This window comes from Rhipicephalus microplus, chromosome 1 (genome assembly GCF_043290135.1).
Source record: "Rhipicephalus microplus isolate Deutch F79 chromosome 1, USDA_Rmic, whole genome shotgun sequence".
Classification (NCBI taxonomy): domain Eukaryota; kingdom Metazoa; phylum Arthropoda; class Arachnida; order Ixodida; family Ixodidae; genus Rhipicephalus; species Rhipicephalus microplus.
Window position 1 is genome coordinate 297161306 of NC_134700.1, and position 22470 is coordinate 297183775.

Below are 22470 nucleotides of genomic sequence, written 5' to 3' on the forward strand. Positions count from 1 at the left end.
CGCCGAGAGCCGCAACACCGCGTCAGAGGATGTCAATTGAGCAACGAGTGGGTGTTTTAAGAGCCCACCCATTCCAAAGTGCTCAGACATTCTGAGTCATCAACAGCAGCAGAATCATAGCAAAGTGAACAACTGCGTAGGTTCGCGTATTGCCACGTAGAGGGCCGTCACATTATTATTTTTGTTGCGCGAGACACACATGGACCTGAAAGAAATAGACACCATGGCACACCGGGTCGAGCTATTTGCCGATTCAGAACAAAATAATGATGGCATAGCGGCCACTCAATCACTGAGCTCGGCATTCAATGATACTTCGAAACGGCGAATGTTACGCGCACAGTCGTTCCTTTCGAACCGAAGCAGGCTAATGGTTCTAGAAGGCAATGCGCACATGGCCCGATTATGCTATCGCAAAAATCAAGTGTTCTCTAATATTTATTTTAGGTAATGAAATAAAAAACGCCTTTTTTGTCCATCTACCCTACCATACTTCATGCAGCATACATAAATGGAATTTGAAGGTTACGGAAATTGTTCGCGGTAAGTAGACGTCCAACTAGCGAGATACAAAGAGACAGGGTGGAAAATGCGGGTAGTTAGACAGATATGCCAGGTTACGTTGGATGAACTGAATGCCATGATTCTATATGTGTGCTTCTACCAGATTTTTTTTCTCATTTTTTTTTAGGTGGCTGCATATCGAATGTTGTCCTTACGCTAAGCGATAGTTCAAAACTCTCTGAGGAGTGGTGCCTTTACCGGAACACTCGATGATAATATGACAGGCAGTTCAACAGCAGGTGTCGCTAGATCCGATGTTTCGACATGTGGTACGGCATTTTTAAATGTAGAAACTGGCCTGAGAGAACCGAAGACGAAAGATCTTCTCGATAATATCCGAGGTTTTACATCTTAAAAGCACGCTGTACTTATGAAAGGCGTCGTAGTGGAAGGCTCCGGAAAGTTCGACCATCCGGTGTTCGTTAAACTGCACAGGCGATGCACAATACACAGACCTCTAACATGGCGCCTCCATCGAAATGCGACCACCACGACGGGAATTGAACCCGAGACCTTCAGGTTAGCAGCCAAGCCCCGTAACCACTGCTCTATGGCGTCAAAAAGTTGGCTCTATAGAGAACCAACTGTTGAATACTCTTCTGTCTCTTCATAAATCCATCTTTTTTAAAACCTATGCGTTGTTTCGTAAAGTAGGAAGTTTTTGTCCATCATGAGAAGGCAGGTCTTACAATCAGTCTTTTTCCAAGAGATATTCATAAGTTGGTGGTATCACTGGTATCTCCTGTGATCTCATCAGACATTATGCTTGCAACTGCAGGTTGCACCAAGTTGGTTTAAAAACTAAAGACTAAATCGGGCTGAAATCATAGTTTAAACCTCTTTCTTTTTTGTTCAGATGTTGAACGCAACTTAAGTGTATGTACCTCAAGAATTAGTATAGCTCATTTCGGTGCTTGTTAATTTCTCTCTCTCTTATTTTTGTAAGCTGCAATACAGAAGGTCCTAAATGCTTAATTAATCTCATTTGCATTTTTTAACTGCTGTTGCTACCGAACCCTGTCAAAATCTTTGAAGTTAATTTTTCTTTTGCTTTGGTAAAGTATATGAAAGAGTTTCCAGATCCAGCAAGCATACCGCAACGAACTTGAGTCACATTTGAACCGCCGACATTCCAAAACTTGCAGACCTCTTTTTGTCATTCCAGAAACAACCAGTGTCGATGCGTTTGCCCGAAGCTCACGCATATCTTGATCGACGGTTTCTCCGGCACTCCTGCCAATGAGACGAGGACAAACCTATTAAGGTTTCGCATGAATACTGCGTAAAATAGGACTTTCTTCAGCACGCCCACATCTAGCGCATTAGCCCGTCGAGTATGAACAAGGAGTTCCTGAACTGAAGCTCAGTCCTCACTCGCACAGAGACGACGAGAAAAACCAGACAGAAAAGTCACATTTTGGGCGCGGGCATAATCGTGGAGTGAACAAAGAGCGTGCAGCACTAATGACATGGCCGTTAATTAAACACTAATGTAGTACACACAACACTGCACATGCGATTGCTATGCTGATCTGGAAGGAGACAAGCGACCCAGTAGCCCATTCCATAAATATACACAGCTTCGTCAGATTATTCTAATTTGCCCCAGAGAGCAGAGTATAGGGGACCTTTTTTTTTCCCAGTTAGGCATTCGTCTGTAGTTCTTGCTTGATCACTGCGCTACCGATGCTCTTGCCGAGAGTTCTCGCGAACAAATGAGGCAATCTGGCCGGCTGCAGCGTGCACGCACGCGCTCGTTTGCATAAGCACTCGCCGTGCACGGCTACTCAGACTTGCTGGGTCAGCGCGCCTCGTGCCGCTGGCCCAGCACAAGTCCGAATCTTTGCACAAGTCCGAATGGTTCTGTGTTCCGGTCCCAGGGGAAAGTTCGCAGCGCATGCTTCGAGGCCCGCTGCTGCGTGTCCGTTCAGCGAAGTCATGTTTCCTCGCAGAGTCCTGCCACTTTCGGAAGCGACGTACAAACATCGTTATGTCGTGGATACGGGCTCAAGGTGTTAAAGGAATGGCAAATAAGGGCTGGAATGGGTTTCTGGTAGGCTTAGTAGAGGTCCGGCCGCTGGATTTATTCGACCACGTCAGTCGCTGTGCGCTGTTTCATCACTGAATAAATTTCAAATGTGAAGGCATTCTATGGCTTCATTGTTACAGAATATTTTGGTCGGAAACACTGAGCTGCGTTCGTAGGTGTGCGCGGGAACGCGTACTTGGGCCTCACTTGTAGTCTATGCAATGTGATTCGATCAACTGACTTGGTGATATCGCACATAACCTGAGAGCTAGGAATGTTTGTAGGCAATGCACTGATTGCAGAATTAAAAGTTGCGACATGGGGCGCCAAATCTAAAGAGTAAAACATTCGTGTCAAAGTTCCAGGCGCTTACAAGACGCGCGGAAAAGATAATATCATGCCATTTTTTATGCGATAGCAGAAAAAGCGCCCTGACGGGTTAACGCCCTGTTCAGCGTAGAAGACGGCGAATTCAATTAAAGTAGGGAAGCATCCTGAAACTGTCCCAACCCATTTTTTCGTTGTATTTACCTTGTTCGTGTTCGTAGGCCGATAGGTAAAGAACATAGAAAGCGAGAACACTAACTACTGCAGTGGTTCTTTAGTATCTCAGGCATCCTGGTTTTCGTAGTATTTGTATGAAGAGGGAGAATGGAGGAGGAGGAGAAAGGAGACGAATGAAAGGCTGGCAGGTGAAGCATTACGAAATGTAGTACAATAAAGTCGAACACAGGACACCAGCACACGCGCAGAGAGACCACATTTAATAGTAGTATCGTGCCAATTCGTTCAGAGAAACACACTTCTGGAAGTCAACTAGAAGCGCGTTCGGTTTGCTACCCTACACTGCAGAAACGGATGAAAGGATCTTAAAAAAAGAGTGGGTTTTGCAAATCAAGGGAAGGTGATTACTAAACCACGCTCAGTTTGCAGCACTCTACCATGAAAAAAAATTGTTTAAAAATTATGAGAAATGACTCACTTGGTATAAAAATGAAATATCCTTGAGTAGAGGCTTAGCGCCTATACACGCGGTAAGGTAGACAAATGTCATACGCAGCCGACTGCGTTCGTTTGTTTAGCAAGTGATGTCTCATAATGCGGCACTCAGGTCAGCTGGTTAAGCGCGGATTGGTTTTTTCACGTGTTCGTGGTCGTTTCTTGATGACTTTAAGAGCTGGTTTTTGTTGTAACCATTTTTTTGGCTTAATAAATGTTTGCCACCAGCACCACGTGGTCGTGCTATAGCAACCTTACCGAAGTTCATAATATTATTGCGTGAGATTTGACGTCCCAGAACCATGATGTGACTAGGTGACATGCCGTTGCGGTGGGCTCTGGAAACTTTGACCAGCTGGTGCTCCGCAACGCTCACCGACATCGCACAGCCCATGAACATCGAGCATTGCGTCTGCGTTGAAATGCGGGTGGGATAGAACGGTGATTTTCGGGACAGCAGTTACCGTGATTACCCGCTTACACCGACAAGCGTAGGCGTGCGCATGAAGGGCAGGCTGGCGACGCTGCGATGAACGTTCACCTTATCCTCGGGAACATATAACACGAAGGCGAGTGTAGCGCGCCGTGTGACACCTCAACTGGAGGAGTGCCCCTCTTTCCTCATGGCGCGTTAATTCATACCAGAGGAATGTAGGCTAAGGTAAGACACACTCGGCAGCTGCCTGTTGTAGAGCGAGTCTGGTGTATGACGCGGCCAGGCATGTCGTGATGTGCAGAGAACTTACTTGCTCTCCGGAACATGTCTGGATTTTGCTCTGGTGCAATAGCATAGTGCCTTGTATTTGCGTAAGAGTAGTTGGCTCTTCTGATTCTTTCTGACAGGCTAGTGCCGTACACAAACCAAGTTTCGGTGACACCTTCAAGTTAAGGGGCCGGCAACGAGCAAGGTGCTTATTCGAGTGTTGCCTTTAACAGAAAATTACAACATCTCTTCGGGTTTTTCTTTTCATGTTCCCCTTTCGCTCGTGTTTTCTCTTAATGGGTTTTATTCCTCTTTTCACTTCTGCCTAAGGTCATCAGCCTGCCCTCTCCCTATTTTGTCTTTGTGAATCATGTGGTTCCTTATGTTTATTCAATAGTAATAATGACGCATCCATGAAGACAGTGTGTGACGACTGGCTTCAATAAATGGCCATGGCTGGGCGAGTTGGCTGCACAACGGCTTGTTTACATTAAACTCTCCACGTGGCATCATTTCGCGCACCTGTATAATTGCTAAAAGCACAAAATCAAATGGGCACTGCTCTGTTGTTTTGGTATCAACGCAGTCCAGCTGTATTGACAGTTACAGCCCATCTGGTACCTAATTAAGGCTAGTTATCATGCTGCAAGCAAAAAGACACAAAGGCCAAAGTCAGATAATTAAATGAACGTTGTATAGCACTCCTGTAGTGTTTATAAACGTGTTGTGTAAGCATATCGTGGCTATGGTATACGTGAAACCTCCTGACATTGACGGTGCTATGAAAAGGCTTCGGTGATGCCTTTCAGCGACGTTATTTAGTTACCGCAAACACACTTAAATACGCGACAGAGAGAAAAGGTGGCATGCCTCTGACAGATGTAAGGCCCTATAGTAAAGGCTCAGTTTAGGTCAAACAAACATTTGTACGTCACTTCTCCACGTTCCTTCGTTCGACATTGTACGCAGTATATATATATATATATATATATATATATATATATATATATATATATATATATATATATATATATATATATATATATATATATATATATATATATATATATATATATATATATATATGTGGTGGGGTGAAATTCAATCGATCCGGTGGAAAATTTTTGATTCACTCCGACGAAGGCAGGCGCACCTGCCGAAACGTTAGTAAAACTAGTGTTTTTTCGCACGTTTGTCGACCTCATTTTCTACTATATATATATATATATATATATATATATATATATATATATATATATATATATATATATATATATATATATATATATATATATATATATATATATATATATATATATATATATATACCTTCGAAGCAGAGCTCCGGGCTGATTTCTGACGGTTGCGGTGGCCTCGCGATGCTATGCCATTTATCTCAATATGAATATATCTCTTTTAATTTTGGGCATGCTTTTGAAGAAACTTCGTGGCGTTTATTAGAATTGAAACACTTGAGAACATTGGTTATGCAACTGTCCGCGGAATGAGTTTTAGCGCAGCGAGAACATATTCGATTCTCTTCGCATACGCTACTCACGCGACAAAACTTCATGCAGTTGTGACACTGCAGTGGCTTCAGCGCAAAAGCTCTTACAGGATGACGGAAGTGGCCCACCTTTACGTACGGAAGTCGAGAGGTGCCTTTAAAATCTATTCTCAAGCAGTGCGAAGTACCCAAATGAGTGACATTGGCGATGATGCTGACCAGGCCAGAGAAGTCGGAGCTGTGAATGGCAGCGTCAGCGTCGTTCTGCTGGAGGACACCGGTTATGCTGGAGGACACCGGGATGTCGGAATGGGCGCTAATTTCATCCAGCTTTTTAGCGTTGCGCAGTATATATGTTCAGAGCGGCAGCATACGAAACATCAATCGCCATGACATTTTCACGCGGGTCTACTTTGACGTAGATGATTTGATTAGGCACCAGTTCCTCGAGCAGCGCCGAAACAGATTGCCCGTTGAAGCGCCTAATGTTGCCGTTGGGCTCAACAGGAGCGAAAATGACGGTGTTGGGCTCGGGCTTTTGAGGCACTCCTTCATTCGGTGTGTTCAGGGTTGAAGAGGACCTGGTGTTGCGCCTCTTTGCCTTTCTGCTCGTTACAACTTCGAAAGTTCGTAGTCATCCTCAAATGGCCCCCCGACCTGTCAACTCAAATGGCCCCCCGACCTGTACTCAATGTCGCAGCGAAGGCCCGTCTGCTTCCTCGAAGCGGCCGCCGTGAACGTTGCCGATAAAGGCAGTGGTAGGCTTCAGGAGGTTCAAATATTTTGGAATAAAAAAGGCAAGAGATACTCGAACAGCGTGCTGACTTTTATTTGATTTGATTACTCTAAAATGTGACCACTAAGGGGGATTTGGCCAGGTAACGCTAACTATCGTCTAGTGTGGACCCAATGAAGTTATTTCACTCACTCACTCAGGGTGATTGGCCAAGAAAGCGTAGCGTAATTTTGTATGAGAATTACGACTTTTTATGAATGAACTTATATTAAAATACAAATAATGTGAGAAAAGCATAAAGAGAGATAGATAGAAAAAGGAAGAAAAAAGTGAAATCATATTTGAGATGACCAGGCAGCTGCGTTTACTTCATCCAACCATTCAGAATCTAAGTGTTCAAGAACTTTTTATTGTTACACAACAACACTTATCAGAAAGATTTAGAGTGAGATACGTTTGCTAGCCTGAATAAAATCGTAAACCGCATTGATTGCATCCCTGTGGCAATGTCCCAAGACAGAGGCGCCAAAGTTCAGGACAGTTTCTACCATCAACCTAATTAGACCTATCTTTAAAAAGGGAATTACTAGAACCCTATTTTTAAGTAAAAGGTATCGGCGACATAATAAAAAAAATACTGTTCAATTGTTTCTAGTTTTTTCTCAAAATTCACAGAGTGGTGATATCACTTGACGAGCTCTGTGTAAATATAAATTTAGAAGGATGGCAGGGCATCGAAACCTGGTAATCATAGTTTCGAGCTTACTGGACTGACACCACTAAGGTCTCCAGGGCAACTTGAGGCGGTTATATTCTTTTCACGTAGTCTTGTTTCGATCATATAAGTACAAATTGCTGATTTTCTATATCTGAACTTGACTTCCGGAAGTTTGTATAAAAATTACGGGAACTTAAACCTTTGGCTTTGGGTGTTGAACGCGATAGTGATATTTTGTTCCTAGTGCGTATTTCATACACTTAGTGCATTCAACCTTTTTGAACATGCTAGACACCCAATACGTGGCCTCAAGGGAATAGGCGCAATAGCGAGTGTGCCTTTTCTAGTGGACCACTGGCTTTAAACCACAAAACTATTACGATAATCACACGTTTTGACTGGCAACGTGCGCTGGTACAACGTACCATTATTGCAATATATGATGTTGCGTTGTGAAGCATGTGCGTAAACAGGCCTCGTGCGTTTGTAAAGCGTGAAAGCTACTTTTACTCCATTTCAATGCAGAAGTTCCTTTCACTGCATTAACTAGGAGACGCGTGGCCGTTAGCATGCGCTTGCTACGCAAATGAGCCGGATTGCATCCTCACTCTGCCCCAGGATTTTTTATCATTTATTTTATTTGCACCGTTCTCAATGTTTCGGTTACGCATACGATAATTACTTTTCGCTCCCAACCAACGACGTTGATGCCGATGCTGGAATGTCTGCTAACCAATCGGCCAGGTCATTCAATCCTAATTCGCAGTGACCTGGAACCACACAGTAACTCTGGGTGTTTGAAATATCCTTAGAGGTCGAGAGTTTTTCGAAGCTGTAAGGTCCACACACACTGAAAGGGAATCTCTGATCATGATTGCAGTGTTTTCATTTGACGGAAGTGGAAGTTTTCGAAGTGCTAAAATAACCGCCATGAGCTCAGCATCAAAAACCGGAGTAAAATCAGGCAGCCTCACTGAGAAGAACTAGCCAAGCAAATCAGAGGTAATTCCTGCACCTGCTCTTTCATTGTTTACAGAAGCACCTGTGGTCATTATATTATTCGCTCTTGCATGAACCAGGTAAATATATTAATCTGTTATTTATTTAGAAGCTGCGAGACTGCAACTTTGCTTTCAGGAGGAAAATTATTGCATGTATCATTATATTGCTACTCGAGCCATTAGTTTAAATTAAATTGCTGATGTTCCCATTTATACTTTCTAGTTTCTTTGGAACGAACTTTATCTGAAGTGTGTGAAACCATGACCAATGAGCAAGAAAGAAAGCGCCTGGGTCTGAGATATAGGCATATTGATATTTTTTTGCCAGTAAGCTAAAATGTTTTAAAAATGCTTGCACTGTTAAAATGCGGAATCGGCAAAGCAGTGTAGGCCGCGCGCTCCCTGATACAGTACATTGATAGGCACACACCTGGGGAGTCCCAGACACATTCACAGCGCTTCTCGCTCCAAGACAACCAGAGGTGTTGTTTTATGAGCAGGGCCGCCCTAGAATAGTACGCATCCCAATTCCAGTATTTGGTGCATGTACATTTTGTTCAAGATTACTAAGGTGTGCCTGCGTAGCCCGTATTTACGTTTACATAGTTCGCGCAATAAGCCTTAGGCCCATTGTGCCTTGGAAGCCATATACTCCAAGTGTGGGTTCCAGTTAAGCACTTCATTGTAAGTGAATGCCTAAGTACTTGATAGAGTCAACTTGTTGAATGGGTTCCTTTTTATACAGTACTAAAGTTGAAATTGAGTCGGCAAGCGGAAACACTAAATGTGCACTTTTGCTGAAATTTAACGACAATTCAATCGACAGCAGCTATTTTTTTTAAGATAATAATGTAACTTTGCTATTTAAGTTATGAGTAAATGTCACAGTCAGCAGCGAAGAATGCAATATTATCAGCATAAATGTAGACATTACATTCCTATTCTGTTGAAATAGTGCTCATTGAGGCATTGAATAATACTGGTAATAAAACTGCTCTTTGGGTAACTTCGCGTTAGTTTGAATTCAGATGAGGAACATCCATCCCTAACGCAATAAAATTCTCGGTTTTAAACATTCTACCGCTCACTCAGTAATTAATTGTGGAAAATGTAATCGGTGTTAAGAATGCAATAAAATGGAGTGATCCAAACTGTCATAAGCTTAGCTAGGCTAGTGTTACTAACGCAGCGTATTGCTTTCTTTTTCGCGCAAGCTGAATTCGGCTCCCTAAATTAGCGTGGGCACGCCAAATAGCATCATCACTGTTAGGCGGACACTTCGTCGTCGTCTCCCATAGGTAAGAAGGGAAGGCGCATGTGCAAGCATGGCATCACTACAGGGCTGACCAATATAAAAATATGACTCCGTATCTGTATGTTACACTGCAAATGTCGTCGAAAAACGATAATCGTGCGTATGGAGAAAGTGGGCAAAAAGTTCATTTTATGTTCTGCGCAAGAAAATCGGTGAATAGTATTCTGGAGGCGCTGCGTTAGAGTGCCTAGAGCGTGCAGCGGAGGCGAACGAGCGCATAAAGTCACGTCACACCTAAGACATGAGCGCAATCTGGCAGTTATCTTGGAAAACGAAGCGCGCGGCGTGCACGCCCGTCTCGGAGGCGTTAAGGTGTAGAACGCAAGGCGACAGGTAGGTGTCACCCCCGTGTCGTCTTAGCAAAGCGTTATAAACACTTGCTTTGTCGTGCAAACGTTGCATTGTCAGTGCAGCGTGATAAACGCTACGGTTCTTAGAATCACTTATGTACGCCTTTTCTAGTATAAAGACACACACACAGAATATTGACGTGTAGTTATGGTGCCTCAGATATGCGAAATTATTGTTTTTTAATCAAAAATCGCACGAGTATGAACGCTGAACCTTGAGCTATATTTGTGGGCGCTGCGTATGGGGTCGACCATTTGGGGTGTCGTTTGGGGCCGTTTGGGGTATCGTTAGAGGGCGGAGAAACGCAGACACACAGACCAAACTTTTTGCGTCGAAGGTCTTCTAGAAAGACTATCGTCTTTGAATGCTCATTGTAGATATTAGGGGCGAAACTCTTTGAGACGTCGGCAAGCTTCGCGTTGCAGTAGCCAGTGCTAGTACTCAAAGCGCTCACTAGATAGCACTGTGGCGCCTGCGCCACTAGTACTCGAATTGCTCATTGAGGTGGTGTTGCCGTGCTCGCTCCATTGGGATGAATGCTCTCGTGTAATATGAGACCACCTTCGCTCTTGGTGCGCTTCCTCTTTTGCCGGCAGTCTGTCTGCTTCGAGTATGAGCGACGAAAACAAGGCGGCGGGGCGGAGGGCCCAGAAAACGGCTGCGGCGCGTGCTCGCCGTCTTTACATGATGATCGACTGGGCAAGATTTACGGAAGATTCACGGTTTACCAATGTACCTCCGGAGCTTCACCCACTCATCATCATTGACTCCATGGATGTGCTGAGACTTTTTTTATAGTTGGATAAGTAAGCGATTGTTATGAGTGGACGATAAGTGCAACAGATTGCTGAACAGCTCTTTTTTTCGTGTTTACGTTACATATTTCGTAAACTGCCGTCAATAAAAATCAGCTGTGAGTAACCCCTCATTCGCCCATTTTGTCTCTGTCTTCCTACGCTGTTTTTTCGTTCGTTACAAAACTGTTACAAAAGAACTGCTCGGCGTCACTGAGAAGGCAGTCAGGGTATATCAGAGAGATGCTATGGGACATTTTAACTAACCTGAAGAGCTGCCGTCGGCACGCTTACAAACCTCCATCAATCAAGTGACGATGCCCACGTCTTTCTTCAACTGCTGCCACGGAGGGACAACAATACTCTTGGAGTCCCTCAGTCCTATACAGGAAAAAAATTACGGCATATTCATGGGGTGAATGATGATGAATGGGCGAAGCTCCGGAGGGATTCATCGGTAAACTGTGAATCTTCCGTGTAATTTGCCCAGTCGATCATCATGTAAAGACTTGAGAAACGCTGTGTGTGTATATACACAAATCAACTTTTATTTGTTCTTAGACGATGGATGGCTTGCGATGTCCCTTGCCTCGCGCGCTCGCACATCGGGATTCTGTCTGCGAGCGCGCGCTGCTGCCGCCTTGCGCTCTCTCCGCTGTGCAGCCTTATCCATCCGGCGACTCCGAGCGCGCGCCAACAGCGAACGGATTTTATTACAACGCTCCCCCTAGCGTACGTCGCCGCACTAAATCGAACGATTGCCTTCAACCAATGACACGCGCCATATGTGACATCATTCCTATTTTATAAGATCTCGCGTCTTTCATCAACTACAAGTACCGCTTTCTAGTTTATAACATCTTGCATCTTTTCATCATCAGCTACAAGTACCACCATCTAGTAAACACTACAAGAACTAAACGAGAGGTGGCTACATACAGGAGACGGTACCGCCATCTAGTGAACACTGCAAGAACTAAACTAGACGTGGCTACATACAGGGGACGGTACCGCCATCTAGTGAACACTGCAAGAACTAAACTAGACGTGGCTACATACAGGCTACAGGGGACGCACAGCCCACGCCCTAAGGAGCTTCGCCCCTAAAAATGCAGCACTTGTTTCATTCCGTGTTAGTGTTACTTGCGCTTTACTTGTAGTGTGTCATACCAGCAAGGCAGTGTTTCCACACCTTTCAAGAGCGTGCCAATAGTGCACATTTATGTACGAAATAGGGGGGGGGGGATTGTTTCTTTGGGCTCGTTCGTCTTTTTAGACACAACCCATGATATCAACACATGACTGATAACATCACATTTCTTCTTGTATTTAATTCTACAGTAATCATTATGACCTCCATAGAAAGGTGCCAACGTGGGCGAAAAAGCACCCTCTCCGTCAGTTGACTTCGAACACATAACTTGCGCGTCCGGTGCTTTGCCGATAGAGCTACGAGGTCGTAGGGTGCACCCTCGTTCACTGTGCTGGAAAGCGCCAGCCAGCCTCACTCGCAGACAAGGCGGCGAGTGTGAAAGCCCCATTTGCCAAAGGGCATCGCCCAGCACGTGACCGGTGCACGAGGTGACCGATAAGCAATCACTTGTATATTGAACTGTCAGAACAACCAGCTGATCAGCTGCCCTTTTTACTGTGTGTTGCAGCCAAGTTGGACGCGGTGAAGACGTACATGCGGATGCGTCACGTCCCGGAGCACCTGCAGAACAAGGTGATCCGGTGGTTCGACTACCTCTGGCTGACGCAGAAGTGCTCGGACGAGGAGCGCTCGGTGGGGTGCCTGCCCGACAAGCTCAAGGCTGAGATCGCCATCCACGTTCACCTCGACACGCTCAAGCGTGTCGAAATTTTTCAGAACACCGAGGCAGGCTTCCTATGCGAGTTAGTGCTCCGCCTGAGACCCGTTCTCTTCAGCCCTGGCGACTACATCTGCAGGAAAGGTGCGATCGTTGTGTGTCAATGTACCGCAGCGTTACATACACTACCGTAAGCCTACTGGTGCGACGAATAAACCAAAGACAGGCGCTTAAGTAACGCATGTCAGTTGACAATAAAAATTACCAGTGAATGTCTCATTTTTAATGTCACGACGTTAAATGGGCCGCTTTTCATGATAAATGTCGTGGTTGACCATCTCGCAAGCACGATATAGTTTTCAGAGACGTGTTAGTGGAGGGTTCGCAAAATTGCGAGCACCTGGGGCTCTAAGGATATCGAGCATTTTAGTCTCCATAGAAAATGCGCACACCATCAAGATTCGGTTCCACAACATGCGGGTAAGCAGTCGAGTATTACAGACCACTGTGGCGGCCTGTCTTACGTGGCGCAGAACAACGGCAGGTTAGCTTTGTCGTGAATGAAAGAAGCCCGTACCCTTGGGCATTTTATGGTGTCGCATATTTCTGTGATAAACAGCAGTTTACCGTATGTGACATAACATACTGCTAAAAGCAGAGGGCACTAAAGTGCCTTCGTCGGTGCCAAACGAAAGTTTACCTCTTTTGACCTTGCTTTCAATTTTACTCGGCATTATCTGTACAAGTAAACTCTTTTTTCTGAAGTTAAGTTTGCCTTCTGGCTTCAGTCAGGTCAGCTTCTCTCACTCGCCCTTATCACTTCCATATAAGTATGAAATTTCTATAACTACGCCGCAGAGCCGGTCGTTCAAGATCCGAATGTAGCAAGCGATGACTTTCTGAGATGTTGTGTAAGAACACTGCTCTTAGCCTTAACAAAGAAAACTTTCCAGTCGCATTGCTCACGACAAAATGTTAGCCGCTATCTTGACCATCCTACCTCCCTTATGAAAGTACTAATCAACCCTTGACCCTCAGTCCCCAGCAGCTGAGAACCAACTGTCTAAGGCGGCGGTCAGACCTGCAGTGGAGGGTGCTAAGAATCACTGCGTCGGGACAGGCTGCCATTGAAATCTGAACTACGTTCAGCGCTAGAACATTATCTAGTGAGGCTAGTCTGGCTTTGCTATTCGAGGAATTAGAGTGTGTGAACTGCAGATGTTGTAGGGCTCAGTGAAGTTATAGGAGGACATGGGAGACTTATACAGTGCTGAAGAATGGACACGGCTTATGCTATTGTGGATTAGTTGAAAGAAAAGAACTAGCAGTGGGGTTTCTTATACACAATAATGTCGCTGGCAACACAGAGGAACGCTATAGCATCAGTGAGAGGGTAGCAAGTATCATATTTAAATTTAACAAAAGGTACAAGATGAAGGTGGTACTGGCCTATGCGCCTTCATCTAGCCATGGACGCTTCTATAAAGACGCAGAGTCAGTCATTAATAAAGTAAAGACGCAGTATACTATTCTGATGGGTGACGTTAATGCCAAAGTAGGCAAGCAGCAGGCCGGAGACCATACAGAGGGAAGTATGGCATCAGCTCTATGATTGCCCAAAAGGAGTTATTAGTAGAGTTCGCAGTACGTAATAATTAACGGATCTTGACTACCTTCTTCAGAAAACGGGCTTACTTTAAGTAGACGTGACAAAGTCCTAATGGCGAAACTAAAAATGACATAGACTTCATTCTGTGTGCACACCCAAACATTGTACATTATGTATAAGTAGTGGCAAGATCCGACGCAGTGACCATAGAATGGTGACAGCTTGTGTATTCACATATATTTAAAAATGCAAGAGCATAAACTGATACGCATGTATCCAATGAATGAGCTAGCGGTGAGAGGGAAAATACAGCGATTCAAATTTTTGCTTCAAATGGATTCCAGGCTCTAAACGAGGTAACCACTGTTAACGTTGGCAAAGGGAACGATAATCTTACGAGTATAATCAAAGAGTGTGCAATGGAAGTCGAAGGTACAGTCACTAGACGGGACACTGTCAAACTGCCTCGACGATCGATCGATATGTGGGGTTTAACGTCCCAAAACCAATATATTATCTTGAGAGGCGCCGTAGTGGAGGGCTCCGGAAATTTCGACCACCTGGGGTTCTTTAACGTGCACCCAAATATGAGCACACCGGCCTACAACATTTCTGCTTCCATTGGAAACCCAGCCGCCGCAGCCGGAATTCGATCCCGTGACCTGGGGGTCAGCAGCCGAGTACCATAGCCCCTAGATCGCCACGGCGGGTCTGGAAAACTGCCCCAGGAGAGGAAAATATCATTAAGAGACGACCAGTCATGATAGCCTCAAATGGCACTAATGACCTAAAGCTAGGTGAGCTTTCGAAGTTAATCAATCGGAGTAAGGTAGCCGACATCAACATGTATAACATGGAGAGAATTGTGAAAACTCTAAAAAGCGGCCGAAGCCTAAAAGCTGAGAAGGCGAACTTGTGCACAGACAAAAATCGTATGCATTCAATGAGCGACAACGAAGGCAATGTCATAACCAATATCAATAGGATAGTCGAGGTGGCGGAGGAGTTCTACAGAGAGGTGTAAAGAAGCCAAAACAACCAGGATGAAATCGTAAGAAGCAATAATGGCGCAGAGGAATGCGACCTCCTACAAATAACGACAGGGGAAGAAAAGAAAGCCCAAGAAGGAACGCAAAGAGGCAAAGCCGCTGGTGACGATAAGGTATAACAACGGACCTGCTGAAAGATGGAGGAGGAATTGTGTTAGAAGGACTGGCCATTTTATATACGAAGTGTCTCTTGGCGGGAAGGGTATCAGTATCTTGAACGAACGCCGGCATCGTATTGCATTGCTACCTAATTTAACTTTCAGCCTTTCTATTCTTTATAGTGTTTGCAATTTCTTTTGTGGCGCATGGTTTTCTGGGAGTGGGTATTATATATCATATTAGGCAGAATAAAAACAAGCGTGAATTACCCCTAACGTAACTAACATTTATTATATGCGGCTGCTATAAACTGTATGTGTGTGTAGGGGGTACACTTGTAACTTTCAGGACCGGTTGCTTCATTAGATGCGAAGCATTTTATGGCGGAGTTGAATTCGGTGGTGTGTGGCGTGACCACCCTTAGTGCGCATGCGCAACAGCTGGCGCAAGCACTGCCATAATTTGCTCACGGGCTGGCGCGTTTCGGCCTGGGTAAGACGCTGCGGCCTCTCCCCGTTGCACTCTCTCAGCAATCACGCAATGGCGGCGGCGAACGAGATTCTGCAGACGCGCGATGAACGCACCTGCTTCCGCGTGGCGTGCTCCAGCAAGAGTTCGGGACACGGCGTAGCACCGTGCTTCGGGACGAGTGACAGCGACAGAAACAACAGTGAATTCACGGTGTGCTCCACCCACACGGAGGCATTAACATCGTGCAAGACGTCGGTGATGAGCGTAACTTGCGCTGCTTAGCATGCTGGTAATGCATACCTTTTGTGGGAAAGGGTGTTTTTATTTGTTTTACGTGAACAGAAACCTTTCCTTGTACAGTGATGAGCAGGTGGAGTTGCGTTCCGTCACTGCAGGCGAAGTGGGCAAGGAGATGTACATCGTGAACCGTGGCCGGCTCCAAGTGGTCACGGACAACGGCAAGACGGTGCTGGCGACGCTGCGCGCGGGCTCTTACTTCGGCGAGATCTCCATCCTCAACATGGGAACGGCCGGCAACCGCCGCACGGCTTCGGTGCGCTCCGTCGGCTACTCGGACCTCTTCTGCCTCTACAAGCAGGTACCAAGGGCGAGTCCACTGTTTAGATATGCCAAGTGCCTAGGGGAAGCGCATGAGTTTGCGAATAAAATCATTTTGTCTAACTAACCTCTTAAAGTTGCCGGTACTCTATAGACTTACTCATTATTCCGCCGCAAACATAGCACTAATTTCACTCAGACATAGTGCTAGCCCAATCGATCTATTTAATAGATGTGTTCGCAATTATCTAAGCACTCTCAATTTTTCCTCTAAACACATTAGCGACGTTGTTAGAGAGCGTTCCCTCGGCAAGGCAGGCAGACCGGGTGACAGACAAAGAACTTTTTTGAGGCCATGAGGAATGAAACGTGGGGCATCCATTGAGAGCCCCGGCTCTGGCTGCTGTCATGTCGAAATCGGGAGGCCATGCTTCTCACGGGCCCTCTGGACTGTATCTCAGGGCAGTACTTGAGATGTCCCACTACTGAGTGACGTATGCTGAAATGCAGGGCACTACCAGAGCGCTTATGTCGTGGAGGGCTAAACTCCTGTGCTCTTTGTGTGTAAGGTTTATCTTGTAATGCTTATTTTTATATGTGCTTTTGGTATTGTTAGTCGAGCACTAACACATCCAACGTTTTTAAGAAAGCTCCCTCACTCTCTCGCACTGTTGCCACAGCAACCACATTGCCCACAGTGTCAGTTGTAGCGCTCCTGAACAGGAAGTCGCCAGCATGATGCTGACTGCAGCAAGTGTATGTACGCGAGAACAACATGAAAAAGCGTGCCTTTAGAGAAAGATACCAGCACATGTTTAAAGAGAAAAATAAACCTTGTTGTCAGAATTATTAATAGGACTGCACTACGGTTTTTCCTATGGGGCGAGTTGTATTGTTAGGCTAGCTAGAAAAAGTAATGTTCTATAGTACCCAAGTGCGCAGCACTTAACGCGGCCACTCGGTCATGCTGTCGTGGGCTGTAGCACGCTGTCGCTTTCGCTTAGGTTAAGATTTTCTGTGTAACATATTAAGTGTGCGCTGGCGCCAAGGAGGAGTCTTCCCCCTCATGTTCTTTGAGCGCCTTGACGATGATAAGTGAGCGCACGTTCGTGCAAAGGAGAAGCGTTGTTGCTCTTGTTCTTTGAACGCCTTCGTGATGATAACTTATCATCAGCAAAAAGAAGAACCAGTGCACTTTGATTAATGCCCGCAACACTGCGTATAAAAATAGGAACAAAGGGAGCAATGATGAAATAGAAAAGCAAAGAAGGAGAAAAATAGAAAGAACAAGGAAGATATTTAAATGAATAAGGATAGCGGCAGAAATGATTTAAATTGAGAGAAATTAAGACAGAAAAACGCTAAATGAAAAAAAAACAAAGAGAGAGAATCCTGAAGAGGAACAAAGAAGACTGCCTAGCTCCACGCTTCATCCAGGCTTGGCACCCCAAGCACGTACCTGCCTTTTTCTACTTCTTTAACTGACTATAAAATTAAAATTCATTACAAGTTCATCACGTTAAACCCCAAAATGCAGCCACAAGAACTGATCCAAACAAGATGTCGCTGGAGCTACGTCGACAAAGTCTTTATCGAAACTCCGCCTCCAGTGACGTTCTTTGTGAGACACTGTCTCATCCCTGCAAGCCTCCGTCTTCAACAGAAAATACAGCTCATCAAAATGGAGTCGTGCCGAAGGGCTTGCTTGAAAGTGCTGTCACATGGTCAGCCATCAAGTAGAGGTTTTCAGTGAAAAGTTGTAGATGGTTTATTGCAGCCGCACACATGTGAAAATGGTACACAAGACAATATTATTATTGTTATTATTATTATTATTATTATTATTATTATTATTATTATGGCCGGAATACAGATGCACGAAAACAAAGCGGCATCGGCACGCGGATGCGTCGGTGTTCTCAGACTCTCGGGCCACACGCGTGTTTGTAAAAATAATAATTTAAATTGCGTTTTAGGCCAAAGGCACTGCAATTTCACCAGCTTGTTTGTGAACCCCCAAGGGTTGACCCACATAACGCGGTTTATTGGTGAAAAAAAAAATGACATGCTCCTCTTCAAGACGAGCGCACTGATTACCTCATCTAGGTGTGAGCTGGCTCGGTGAGATACCGGTCTGGCGAATTGAGGATCTTTGTCAGGACGTCTAACTCGGCTGTCTTCTCTTCTGACGCAGGACATGTGGGACGTGCTCAAGGACTACCCTGCCGCCCGGGTGCGTCTCGAGGCGATCGCCGTCAAGCGGCTGGAGAAGTACAAGCGAGAGCCGATGCGCAAAAGTAGGTTCCTCGCGGGCTCCGTACTCCAGCTGGACGCGCCCGCTTCGCCCCTCCTCTCCTCGTCAACGCTGGCCCAGCGACTACATTCTTCCTCCTCCGCTTCGCGACCCCCAGCCGCGCGCTACGCGGCCCCCTCGACGATGAGGGGAGCCCCCTCGTACGCCTCCGAGGCCGGACTCGCCGACAATCTGGGCGCGCTCGACAGAGGTTCGTCAAGTAGGCCCCCTCCGCACATACCGTACACCGGCACACCCTTTCCACTCACTTATTATACCCACTCTCTCGCTCGCCTGCCTGCTCCGATCTGCCCTCTCTTTCCTGTCTTCCACTACTTGCTTGCTCAGTTGCGTTCCTTATTCCGCCCTTGTTTCGTGTTCAGAAATTAAGCGCCTTCTTCACCTCCTAACCACTACCACCACCGGTGACTGACATGCGCTACAGGAGAGAGTTTCTCGATGGGTGCCACAAAATGAGCTACGAGCGTGTCTCCTTTGTGCTCTTGAAAAAAAACAAAACGCGGAAACGAGCCTGAGACAAACGAAAGAACTAGAAAACTAAAGTTGTTTTAGTGGTTTACTTTGTTTTTCACTTGCCAAGTACGTGCTACAGATATTAGTGAGGAACTCGTGAGATATCTGTCGATACTCAAATTTGTTATTGAAAAATTATACATGGCACAAATCAGCTCTTTTTATTTTCCTTTTTCTTTCATCCTTATTTTTTTTCTATGCGGGCACCATAATAAATTTCTTTCAAATGCAGTGAAAGCATCAACGTTGCGATAATTGCAAATCCGCCTTTCTAGAAACCTTAGTTGTGTCGACCAGTAACTCTCCGTTTACAATAGACGTTGAATAAATGAGAAGTGCGGGTATCTTGTGTGATAACGGTTTTCAGGTATGTTTTTCCTCGCTTGCGCATTGTTTATTTAGTGCTCGAATGAATAATGAGTAAAACGATGTAGTTGAATAAAAAGAAGGTTTTCATATATCCTCTTTCATAAATTAGGTGAAATTTATCCGAAGCTTTTCTAAGAGAAAAAAGAGAAAGCTCATTGCCACGGTTGGGATTTTTTTTTTCCTTTTTCCTTCGTAAGACATCATTATAATGACCCCATAATTCATGGGGTCAATATAGACAGGCTCCTTTCAAGAGTAACCTTCGTAAGCGCTACATTTAATGCGCCGATATAAAACTAAGCAGCTCAAGTTTTACTTTATAGAATATATACATTTCTCCCAAGCTTTACGTGATTGCAATGTACCCGTATATTATGTACATGTATATTATGCCACGGAATTCAGTGTGAGTAGAAGTAGATTGGGCATACAAGATAGATTTTGGCGTGTAGTTCATCTATTGTAATCGAAGCGCCTAAGCTTTTAAAGGGGTTACTGTCCCCATAATTAGTAGGTGTGTTTACACTGCCGTACAAATAACATGTATACCGAGGTGGTTCTAAGAAAGTGTGAGGCTCAACAAATGCGTATACAATATTTTTTTCGTAATGTATGCCATGCGAAAAAATGTATTATAATTTTTTTTTTTGGGGGGGGGGAGGGGGCAGGGATCGTTGTGCTACCGCCTAGCTACGCCACTGGGCTACAGTGCGAATTCCAATGACTTCATGCAGCAGCCTTCTTTGTTGTGATGACGTCAGCTGACGTTGTGATGACGGCACCAAAACTTCCAATATGGCCACCTCTTTGTTACCAATGGAGCCACGGTGTTGAGCGGCCGTGGAAAGGTCACGATATTTTGCACGAGCATGTAAGGGGAAGCTCACATGAGTTGTGACGTCAGGGTCAAGTAAGAAGTGAAGCTAACTTTCAAAAACATACCGTAATTACTTCGCCGGGGTGCACTCAGGCTTGTCAGTAGAGTTTCTAGACTACTTAGAGCTTCGACTTTCATTTGACGCAAAAAAAGTGGGCAACAGAAAATGTTCGTGTCTCTATCTCTTTGAAGCGTTGGCATCAATACATGATTTTTAAAGGAAATGAGTCAAATTTCTTTTAAGCATATTTCGAGAAATAAAGCACTAGCATTGCAATTATTACTTAAGTATGGGAAATTATCGCTCTTATTAAGGTATTACATTGTAGAACACGAACATTATTAAGGATTTGATCAAGAAGTATACTTGGTAGAAAATCAAACAGGTAGAATACTGCACTTGAGAGCATCCGAACTGGCCTCTAGCTATGCACAGACAACACTGATGTTTAATTGAAGCCGCAGCTACAGAAGATGAAAGGAGCACACAGAGCACAGGTCAATCATGGATGCATTCCGACGAGATCAACTTTCCATTCCGCATCATTCAAGCGTTCGTACACTGAACTTAATTGCTGAGTGCTACAGCTGTACGCAGATTGTATGCGCGAGACATCTTGCTCTCGCTGATGTTAAATCGAAATTTCGCTAATAGTTTGGACATGATGTCATGTGGTATTAAATCTTGTTATTAGAAGTTAAACAAATCAATCCATAATTACCACTCTTCGAATAAAAGCACAGATGGAAACTGGTACTCAGCCATAGCCCAGAGAAGCGCTCAAATATTTTGTCAGCATCTTTTGCCCATCATTGCTCTGCCTTGCATTTTGGCATTGAATGCTTTCTCTTTGTTCTCTTGCTGACTTTAGCTTTTCTCGCATCTCTTGCTTCTGCTTCTTTCTATTACTCTTTCTTCTCTATCTTTTTAACTTTAATTACTGTTATCGCTGATATATTTAAATGGCTTTAGGGCACCGCATAATCATTTTACTCACTATGTTTTGCTTTGGCAAGAATGAGTAATGAACGTAATATTCACCTTCTTAAACTACCGCCCGTCTACTATTTATATCTCTCCTTCCCTCTGGGGGTTAAAAAGCTCAGATATGTAGGCAATTCGCTCGTTTAAGCGTAAAGGGGGGACATGTTGGTTTGAAAAAGTTCAGAGCAGCATGAAACGCACAGAGCTGCCAAGCTGCTTCTATGGTCTCGCGTAGCTAGGCAATGCAACTTTCCCCAGTCAGCCATACTGATGTGGCCTCTTGATGAAAAGTTGGCCGTGCCATATTGGCACGGGAATTCGCGCACCAGGACTCCCGTGAAACACAGCGGCCTCACATGCAGCAACGTGCGGAAGAGCAAATGAATATGTTTACTGGGGACCAGCAACTTTCACTCAAAGCTCTCCAGAAGAAGTACCACAACACTCCACGTAAACAAGTATGTGCCACACGCTCCAGTCGGCTACGTACAGCAGCACTGCGTCCACAAATTTGCTATGTTTTGCGCGCACGAAAGCCCGAATGGAAGGAAAGGTTCTTCTGCGGTGGCGGCGGGTCCCGCCGCGAAGCGAATGCCTACTCTCGCGCCGGCGACAAAATGCGCAGACGGTGAAAGCGCAACGCCCGCGCAGTCAGGATGGATGCATTCTTCGGCACCCTACACACATGCATACAGAAACGCACGGCATTTATTACGGAAGGAACAACAGCGAAATAAGGCAGGCGTGGTGACGCTGCTGCTCCAGGCCGCTCGTCCCGTGCTCGCTCAACACGACAGCTTCGAGGATGGTCAGTGATGTTCCGTGCAGGGAATTTTCCCCTGTCATTTCGAGCCAGTAAGAAAAAGGAAATCTTCATAATATTGCGGGGAATTCCAGGAATGGTGAAATTCTCCCATGACGACCGATATATAGCGGTCACAGTGTATCTACATCTTCTGTAATCGGTTATGACGCATGCACCACGCAAGCATGGCCTTTGAGATTTGTTTCTGATATTTACACGGAGCGATTTCCAGTTCACAATCGGTGTTAGACTTGAAGCCCACTATGCGCAGTGTAATAAAAGTACATGAACTA

At 45.1% G+C, this 22470-nt stretch overlaps 1 protein-coding gene across 1 annotated transcript in view; it reads left to right on the top strand.

The window, feature by feature from the left end:
- LOC119165908 (cyclic nucleotide-gated channel alpha-3) overlaps positions 1-22470 on the top strand; it is a 302833-nt gene that overhangs the window by 275138 nt on the left and 5225 nt on the right. The window contains exons 2-4 of the mRNA XM_037417904.2: positions 12379-12672; positions 16152-16354; positions 18509-18611. Of these exons, the coding sequence (XP_037273801.2) occupies positions 12379-12672; positions 16152-16354; positions 18509-18611 (600 nt within the window). The remainder of the gene's footprint in view (positions 1-12378; positions 12673-16151; positions 16355-18508; positions 18612-22470) is intronic.